General features: G+C 34.5%; 1 protein-coding gene and 1 pseudogene across 2 annotated transcripts; both read right to left on the bottom strand.

Moving 5' to 3' along the window:
- Positions 1-655: 655 nt before the first annotated feature.
- On the bottom strand, positions 656-1,683 carry LOC114305868 (putative calcium-binding protein CML15 pseudogene; annotated as a pseudogene). Its single transcript, XR_014356731.1, has one exon. The product of XR_014356731.1 is annotated as a putative calcium-binding protein CML15 pseudogene (transcript).
- A 2,463-nt stretch (positions 1,684-4,146) lies between these two features.
- LOC145813289 (uncharacterized) lies at positions 4,147-4,497 on the bottom strand. Its single transcript, XM_082908578.1, has one exon. It carries the CDS (start codon positions 4,495-4,497, stop codon positions 4,147-4,149), a length of 351 nt encoding a protein of 116 aa, XP_082764704.1.
- Positions 4,498-10,062: the final 5,565 nt, after the last annotated feature.

The following is a 10,062-nucleotide window of genomic DNA, read 5'->3' as shown; positions in this document are numbered from 1 at the left end:
GTTTTAACGAATCATTACAGAGTATTAAAATTTATTATTTTGTATAGCATTTTTCTTTGGATATAAATATCAAAATATTTATCGGTACCATAGAAATAGATTGATATTGCCTCAACTTAAAATCTAATTTCACGGTTACATGGCTCTCAATACAACAAAAAGAAAATCTCTGTTTTAAGCAACATTATCGGACTTATTCCGTTTTAAGTTTTCTGAAACATGCTTTTGGAAACATTGACAATTTCTGAAAACACATAATGTGTTTTGATTGCGCATTGTTTTGAATAAAACATAAAATAGGTACAGAAAAAAAGGAAAAAAAGAAAAAGCATAATAAGCACTACAAATAACAAGAGATAGAAACCACCCAACCAATTTCAGAAATATGAAAATGATGCGTGTTTTTTTTTTATGTTTTCATTGTTTTTGTTTCCAAAAACATACAAATTCTAATACATAACAGAACTTCATGAAAAACACAGACATGTTCTGTATACAAATCATTGTCTCTATCCCTCGCTACAAAAATGAAAGTAAAAAACATAAAACACAAGTAAAATGTTTCTGAAAAACAAGTTATTACAAGTCCTTTTCAAATCAATTTAATAAAACATTTTCCCTGAGCACAACAACAAACCAATAACAAACGTAATCAAGTAGAACACAAATATGCCTAAATAAATAGAAATTTTCTCACATAATCCAATATGTAACAACAACATAAAAATAACCTAAAAAACCCAAAATCCTTAGTCATATACATTTAAATCCTAATGGCATGTTAATTTACAATTCAATCACAGCATCTAACAATTAGTCCTATAAAAAACATATACATATATATACCAAGACTCAGTCGATACACGACTGTATTACTGATATTAATACGTATTTTAATATCATTATTTAAAATCATGATATATGTATGTATATAAATATATAATAAATAAACGAATCAAACCTCGGGCGGCAGCTATGACACGGGGAAGCCGAAAATATCGGCGGCCGACTTAGCCATGATGGAAGCAAATTCATTAAAGCTAATGACACCATCTCCATCTGTATCAGCCTCTTTGACCATCTCTGTAAGCTCTTTATAAGTCAATGGCTGACCCATTTTCGCCATCGATCCGGCGAGCTCGGCTAGGGTGATATAGCCGTTGCCGTCTCGATCGAACGATTTGAAAACTTCTAGAAGCTGCCCTTGGTTGATGAGGAGGTCTTCTGTCATGTGAGGTGTGATGGCATTGACGAGTTCGTCGAACTCGACGGTGCCATTGCCATTGGCGTCCATGTTGGCTAAGAGGACGTGGATTTGGTCGCCGGAGGGCTTGATGCCGAGGGAGCGGAGGAGGGCGGCGAGCTCGAGGAGGGTGAGGCTGCCATCGGAGTCCATGTCGAAGCGAGAGAATATGTCTCTGAGTTGGTCGAGTTGGTTGACTTCGAAGACTACGGACATGATAATGGTGGTGGTGGTGGTGGGATGGAGATGATCACAAAGGAGGAGGAGGAGGAGGAGGGTGGTGGGGTTGGTGGTGGTGGTGGGGAGGAGAAGGAGGAGGTTTTGGTGGTTGTATTTTGGGAGGGAAATCATGAGGTGGGCTTGGGTGGTTTGTTACAAGTGAGAGGTTGCATTTGCATTTGTTTTCGTTTTGTTTTGTTAGGTGTAAATGTAATATGGTTGTTAATATAGGGAAATTATAAATATTTTAGAATATCACGTCTCTGGATTTTTTAATTAATTATAATTTATTATGATTTTTCAAGTTCTTTAATCACTCATCACAATATCTCACATATTCACATCTTTCACTAATTATAATATTATGAATTGTTACGTATCTATATTCCAAAGTTACTAAATAATTTTATATTTTTTTTTGGGTATGAATAAGATTCCTTGAATCTTGCATTTTAATGAACCTTGAAATTGTGTATGCCTTCTTGCATTATGGGGTTGTGATCCTCCTATTGTATGGTTGGAACGGACGAAGACCGTTATATCATCAAACGGTTATATAAATGATTTTTTATTAATTTAAAATAGAGTAATGATTCATCCTCCTTTTCCCCCACCCCCTTTGACCCCCTCTCTCTCTCATTGGTTACCTTTTCTTTTTCTTTTTCTTTTTTTTCCTGTTCCTCCAATCATCCCCTGCCACATGGCAAAGGGGGTGAGGGGGTGACCCCCAAAAAGGAGGTCCCAAGCATTATTCTTTAAAATAATAGTAAATTTAAATTTTAAATTTTTAGTTATTAGATTTGTAATAGAAATTTATCATTGCAATTGTATAATGGAGATAAGGAAGGTCCTGGATTATGCTATTTTGCTTTGGTGAGCTTATCACAAGATTCTCGATTATCTAAATTATTTCTTTTATAAAATTTTTGAGGTAAATTATTTATATTAAAAAAACTAAAGAGTAAATTTCACTTTTGCCCTCTTAAGTTTTCTCACTTTGGCTAAAGAAAACTTAATATTTTAAAGTGGAAAAAAAAAAAAAAAAAAACTTAAAGAGTAAGTGTTCAAACTTAAGGAAGGCAAAGTGTAGTTTACCCAAAATTAAATTGACTAAATAATTATAATCATATGATTAAATCACATTTGTACTTAAAATAATGAATACAAATCATATTTATTGTTCATTATTTTGTATCAATAAATATGATTTGATTATATGTTATAATTATCTAATTAATCTGTTTTTATGTGAATAATTTTCTTATAAAATATTATAAAATGAACGATATGATCATCAATGTGGCAAAGCAATTCCATCTTGTAAGCGTACTAGCTTAAAACTCGTTGCAAATCAAATAAATTTTTACTAATTTTATTTAATGCAACATTTTTTTGGGTATTTAATGCTTCCATTATATAAGGGGGTTTGGGTCCTCTGTTGTGTCATTTCTATCATTATTTTATTGCTATTTTTGTCATACAAACACATCAAGTTGTTAATCCAACGGCTATCAAGAGGATGAGCTAGTGTGTTTTGTTGTGCTTTTGTGCTGTGAGTTTAAAATTGAAGGCATCTGGGAGTAGGAGATGAGTATCGATTTTTGAACTTTTGGGGGTTGATGATGGAAAACAAGAGGGAGATAAAGCAATTGTATGAAATGTAACCAAGTCTTGTTTTCCTAAATAAATGTAGGTAATTAAATAATGATGTATTGATATATAAATATAAATTAAGTTTGTAATTTAGAATATTTATTGTATAAAATTCTATTGAGCTGAATTTTTAATTTGGACACACACTGTTACCAATTTTAAGTGCCACTTTCATCGTTTAGTTGTTGGACCATCGCTCTGCCAGAACTAGTAAAAATTAGAGATACTTGCGTGTAGATCTTAATAGGTGGACTTATCATCTAATAAGTCTTATGATAATTAATGACATTTTTTATCAAACACTATTAAAAAAAAGTCACTAATTATTAATTTTCAGCGATAATTAAAAAATTGTTACAAAAAATATCACTAATTATACATTTTGGCGATATTTTAAAAAAATTGTTACAAAAAACGACACTAATTTTTAACTTTCAACGACAGTTTAGAAAATTTGTCATAAAAAAAGTCATTAATTGTAAGTTTTAGCGATAATTTATAAAAATTATGGTAAAAAAAAGTCACTAATTATCAATTTTTAGTGACATGAAAAAAATCGTCATAAAAAATTATTTCTAACGACGATTTTATTAGAATTTATTTTCAATAGAACTTGATGGCAATTAAGTTTAACTATTAAAACCTATTAATAATTTATTCTAAAAATTAAGCTGGCATGTTACCATTTTTTATCCTTAATTTTTTTACATAAGACATCTGTAAAAATATAGTTGAGGGTGAGTAAGATTTATAGGTGTGTTCGAGTATTTAAATTTTTTTTTTTATTTTTTTAGAGATTTTGACGAGATTGTTTTTATACACGAATTCTGTAGAAACATTAATGACAAATTTTATCATTGGAAAAGCCACCCACAAATACTTACAATCAAGAAACTATTTAAACATACAAAAAGGCAATAAGCACCAAATTTGAACATTTATATGGATCCTATTGAAGTGACAAAGGTCCATGCCAAAGCTAATTCAGCTTCCATAATAAAACCAGAAAAACCAAAGATTTGAGTAGGATGTTAAACACCATCTTGAGCCTTTGCATCATTGCTTGTTTTATCCATCTTGACTCCAACTTCAACATCACCACCACCCATGCACCACCTACATCTGCCCTTCAACCACCCAAACCAGCCTCTATGCTTAACACTTTCCAACGGTGTCACGCCTTGAGCAGTGCAAATCCTACCCAACACACATGAAATGATTGCAAGAACTGCTAAAACAGAAATAACTGCAAAGAAAGGTCCAATTGATCCAGAAGAGTGCCAAGAACTGTTGGAATTCGCCGCAACTATAGGATTTGGCACCACTTGTTGAGGCAGTTGTTGATCAGGCAAAGTTGGTGTGGTTATTGTTGTTGTTGCCATTGAGATTGAGTGTCAAGTATAGCCCCATTAGAAACACACACACACACACACACATATATATATATATATGCAAGAATTGAGGCTATGTGTCACCAAGAAAAGAAAAAGGAAGAAAAAAAAGAATTGAGGCTATGTATTTGTATAATAAAATTTGAAGTAAAAGTGATACAGGCATTCTTTTAAACAGAGCTTTTAGGTGCATGAGTGGAAGACAACATGGAAAGGCATGGAAAAGCATTGAGGTTCATGTATTTTACTTGAAGATGATAAGAGTACTTGTATTTGTAATTGGTTAGGACTAATTAAAATGGGGACTTTTGCATAAAGAAGGTAAAAGAGATTCCAGTGTCAAAGTGAACCACATGTGATGATTTGTTTGAGGCAAAGATGTTTCTTTCTTTCTTTCCCCTTTTCTTAGTGCAAAAGGATTATAAAGACTATTTTGGGCCGAGTCCAAATCCTCTACCGCCTTTCTTTGCAGCGGTTCCTATGGTGCCCCAAAACGACGTCGTTTTGGGGCAAAATTTTAAAAAAAAACAAAAAAAAAAAGCACAGAATCAGAGAAGAGAGAGGGGAAGAAGAAAGCACAGAGGAAGAAAGAAAGGAGAAGAACATCTCTTCAAATACAGAAAAAGAGATTTGTCTCTACAATGAAGACCCAGAAAAAAAGAGAAAAAAAACGAAGGGGAGAGAGAGAGAGAGAGACAAAGCTAAGCAAGATGAAGCAAAAAAAAATTCAAAACCAACTAGCACAAATGGACCTTAGTGATCTGCTAATCAATCAATCAACAAAAATGGGATTCACTAAAACTGATATAAACCAAAGAACACAAAAAATAATTTCATCATCATCATCAAAAACAATAACTAAAAAAAAGAGCAGAGAAAGAGAGAGACTCAGATCTGGAGACACGAATTCTCTCGCTAATTCCCCTGCCGCCACCAGATCTCACCATTGTTCATCGGCTCGATCTCAGATTTGCAGACGTGGTGGTGAGGCCGACTGGTTATAGATAGATATATGCATATATATATATATATAGAGAGAGAGAGAGAGAGAGACAATGGGAGAGAGAGAGAGAGAGACAAGCGCGATTCTCAATCGGCAGCAACGGAAAAAGAAGAGAAGAGTTTGACGGCGAATGAGTCGCCGGGGAATTTGCCGGCGAGAGAGAAAGAATAGGGGCTCTGTTTGAAGAGGTGTTCTTCTTCTCCTTCTCCTCCTCAGTGCTTTCTTCTTCCCATCTTTCTTTTCTTTGATTCTGTGTTTTTGTTTTTGGGTTTTTTTTTTGAAATCGGCTCTGCTACAGAGCCCGAAACCCTTTCGAGCCAATTTGGCTCGAATTTGAGAAGAAGGAGGAAGAAGAAGAAGGGAAGGAGGGGGAGGGGGAGGGGGAGGGGGGGAAGGACTGGAGGGGGCCTAAAAAATGGAGGAGGAGGGACTGAGGCGAGGACGCGATCGGCGGTGGCCGACGCGATCGGAGAAGGCAACGCGATCGGCGGCTGGAGGCGACGCGATCGGAGAAGGCAACGCGATCGGCGGCCGGAGGCGACGCAGGCGACGCGACCTCTCTCTCTCTTTCTCTCCCTCTCCCTCTCCCTCTCTTTCTCTTTCTTCCTCTGCAAATGCAGAGGTCGAAAATGGCGGAAAAAAAAGAAAAAAAAAAAAAAAAAAAACGGAATGCCCAAAACGACGTCGTTTTGGGCATTCGGGGCATTCGAGCCAGGTATTTCGGGCCCTCAAACATTTTCCTTTTGCAATTTTGCCTCCGACGTCATTTTGGGCCACCGTAGAAACCGCCGCAAAGAAAGGCTGCAGATGATCGGACTCTTTTGGGTCATGTATTGGGTAAGTATGTAGAAAAAGAAAAGAAAAGAAAAAAAGAAAAAAAAAATTATTTTACATATATATTTTTTTCTTTTCAAATTTTTACTCAAATTCATCATCAAAACACAGTCTTATTGTATTTACACTCTATTTAGATAGTGGGGTGTCAAAAGAAAAAAAAATGATTATAGTATCTCATTTAGGTAAGGAAAGAAAATAAATGATTTATTATTATTTATTATTATCATGTTTGGAGGAGTAAGAAACAAAACATATGAGAGGCAAAAATGATTAAGGGACAATCTTAATATTATAAATATTTTACAACAAATCAATTTGCTTCTTTTTACTTTTGGTGAGAAATAAAATAGGCTTAGTGTCTTCTCTTTCTTTTTCTTTTTTTTTTTTTTTTTTTTTTTTTTCATCATTTCTCATTCAACTTATAAATCAAATATGAGAAAATAATGATCTTTCTTATCATTTCTTACTAAATCGCTCCATCCAAATAGAGTGCTAATGTTGATTTAGCTCTCCCAAACTGAAATAAAATTTTGGAAAACTAACTTCACCATTGCAATCCAAAAAAGAAGAAGAAAAAATCATTTATAAAATTTGCATATACACAATTTTTTTAAAAATAAATAAATAAATAAATAAGATCTTTGCTCAATACCTGTGTGACACATGCCACTATAATAAATGATCAATAACAAAGTCTTTGTAATCAACTGAGAGAGTAATTTGTGTAGTCAAATTGGGCCGAGCTATGTTGGAAGGCAGTCAAAGGTTTGACCAAAGCTATGTTAGAAGGGTGGTCAAAGGTTTGATCGAAACTAGGTTGGAAGGCGATCAAAGATTTGACCGAACTAGTAAATGACCATATTTCTAGACCTAGCTACATCCTAGTGACGGTAAAGATATTTGACCGAACTAGTAAATGGCCATATTTTGGACCTAGATACTTTCTAGTAGGGGTCAACGTCATGGTCGAGCTACCATGCAAGGTAGTCAAACTAAGTTGCGAGTGAAGTTTCGACCGAGCTAGGGAAAGAGTCGCGTAGTGCCAGCAAGATGGCGTGCCAAGCAAGTTGTGCACGTTGTGTGTCACACGGCTAAGTTAGTGGCGGACATAGTCAAGTAGTTCGATTGCTCGGCTGGAAGCCGTACAAAGGGTTGTGCCATCTCACTTGACTTGTAGTGAGGAGGATGTTAAAGAATAAGTATTATCCTTTAGGAATGCGATTCATATAAAGATTCTCCAAAGGAGAGTTAGAATCTTACTAAGATTGTACCATGCTGAATCTACAAAAGCTCAAGCCAAACCCTAATCTCATGTATAGCAATTATTATTTCCCAATTCACATAGCTTTTGTTTCCTTAATCAATTTGTTGATTTAGATATTGGAGGGGTTTCTGGCATACACTTGATGGCTAGTTTATGTTTGTGATTTCCGGTGTTACGATGATGTTTGGAGGAGCGTAAACTTGAACAGAATTATACGAGTGAAGATTATTTTGTACTCGTATATCAACTATGCCTAACTTAGTTGGCTATCATGACTCTTCTAAAGGCTTAGTTCCAAAGAGGAGATCATGGGTTCAACTTTTGAATTAAAGGCAAGAACTTTGTGTTTTGCAAGGGTGGAGATACAAATTCCCGTAGATGTTAATCATTTAACAACTATGGGTGGACATCAGCCCGTTGGCTCGTCCAACTCGCCTGGCTCAGTCTTTTTTTTTTAGGATTTGGGGATGTTATTTTAATCCATAGGGCTAGACCAGGCCAACATTTTCATCCTGAAATATTAATGGACTGAGCTTGGGATTTATATTTTCAACACAGTCCAGTTCGGTATGGTGCACTATTAAATTAATTAATTAATTATTTATTTATAATAGATTAATATATATATTTTTTATTGAGATTCAGATTTTATCTTTGTTGATTTTATTGAAACTCACATTTGTGGCGATGAATTTATTTAAGAAATTTTTTAATTTATACACAAAATCTTTCAGTTTATAATGATGTCAATATATTTATTTAAGAAATATAATGTGTGATTGAATTTAATTATAGAATGTTTTAATTTTTTTTTTTTTAACAAATAACTCAATGGGTGAGTTTGAGATATATAATTAATTTTTGGACTGGGTTTGGGCAGATATAGAAGCCCGATGTTAAGGTTAGGTCGGATTTGGACAAACACAAAGTCCTTTATTATACAGTGTTGACTTGACTTGACCCCGACCCTGCCGACGTTTGTCCACCCTTACTTACAACTAATTCAAACACTTTGTGGTTTGCAAGACTAGAGAGACTAATTCTTATAGGCCTTAATCATCTAACAACTAAAGGTGGAGATGCTAACTCCTATGGGCTCGTTTGTTTAGAGAGTTAGAGAAGGGATTGAGATTGGTCGTGAGGTGAGACCTACTAATATTGTGTTTGTTTTGAGAGATGGGGAGGGGATTGATAGTGAGTTCCGGATTAGGATGGGCCTCCCCAAGGGGATTCGGATGGGCCTCAAGGACTTAGTATTAGAAAAATAGTCCGGCGGACTTTTTATTTTTATTTTATTTTTTACATGTCGGACATTTTTTTTGAACATTAATGTTTAATTTTTTGTATTTTTTGTTCAGTAAAAATCATTATTTTATTTATTTTATTTTTTTCAGGAAAATTTTTATTTTATTTTTATTTTTTAAATTTTTTTTACATGTTGGGCATTTTTTTTAGAACATTAATGTTTAATGTTTTTGTATTTTTTTATTTGTTTTATTATTTTATATTTATTTTGTATAAAAATAATTTAACAATTTCTACACTAACAACTATCATCAAAACAAACACAATTTTACTTAATCCTCTCACTATCAATCCCCTCCATTCTATCTCTGAAAATAACTTTTGAAAACAAATAAGGCCATAGATGCTACTCATCTAATAACTAACAACTGACTTTTGTCAATAAAAAAAATAAATATGAGAAATTTTGTTAAAATTTTATTAGAATAAATCGATTTGTAATTATCATTTAGTATATTTTTTAAAAAATAATTATAAATTGTTTGAAAATTTTGTAACTTATATTAATATTGATAAAGTTATCACTTATCTTTAATTATTTTTGTAAAAGAATACTATTGTATAGTTTTTCCATTTGTGATCATCACTAAAATTTGACACGAATGGGCAGACAAAGAGTTCTATGGAGGGTTTTTTTTGGGGAAATCTTGCGAGTTAAAAACCCACCGATATTGAAATATTTAGGGTGTGTTTGGTAACGTTTACATTTTTAGTTTACGTTTATAAAAATTTTATAAACTGATTTTTGTTTATTTTTAAAAAAACATAAACTACAAACGCGTTTGGTAAGTGACAAAATGTTTAAAAAAAATAAAAAATATAAAAAAGAGTGAGAAATAGCAAGTGGTGGCAAGTGGCAGCGGAAGACGGTGGTAGAAAGTGGTGACGGTGGGTGGTGGGTAGCGGGTAGTGGGTAGTTGGTGGTGGGTAGTTGGTGGTGGCGGATGGGTGGTGGTAGTGGGTGGGTGGGTGACGGTGGCGGGTGGTGGGTGGTAGCGAGTGGGTGGTGGTGGTGGTAGTGGCGGGTGGTGAGTGGTGGCGGCAGGTAGGTGGCGAATGGCGGGTAGTGGTGGTAGGTGATGGTGGCGGGTGGTGGTGGCAGGTGGGTGGTGATGAGTGGTGGCGGGTTGGTGGTGATGGTGGATGG

Source organism: Camellia sinensis, chromosome 15 (genome assembly GCF_055761805.1).
Source record: "Camellia sinensis isolate YWXY chromosome 15, ASM5576180v1, whole genome shotgun sequence".
NCBI classification, from domain to species: Eukaryota; Viridiplantae; Streptophyta; class Magnoliopsida; order Ericales; family Theaceae; genus Camellia; species Camellia sinensis.
The sequence above is the reverse complement of the archived record's forward strand: the minus strand, read 5'-3'. Positions and strand labels throughout refer to the sequence as shown.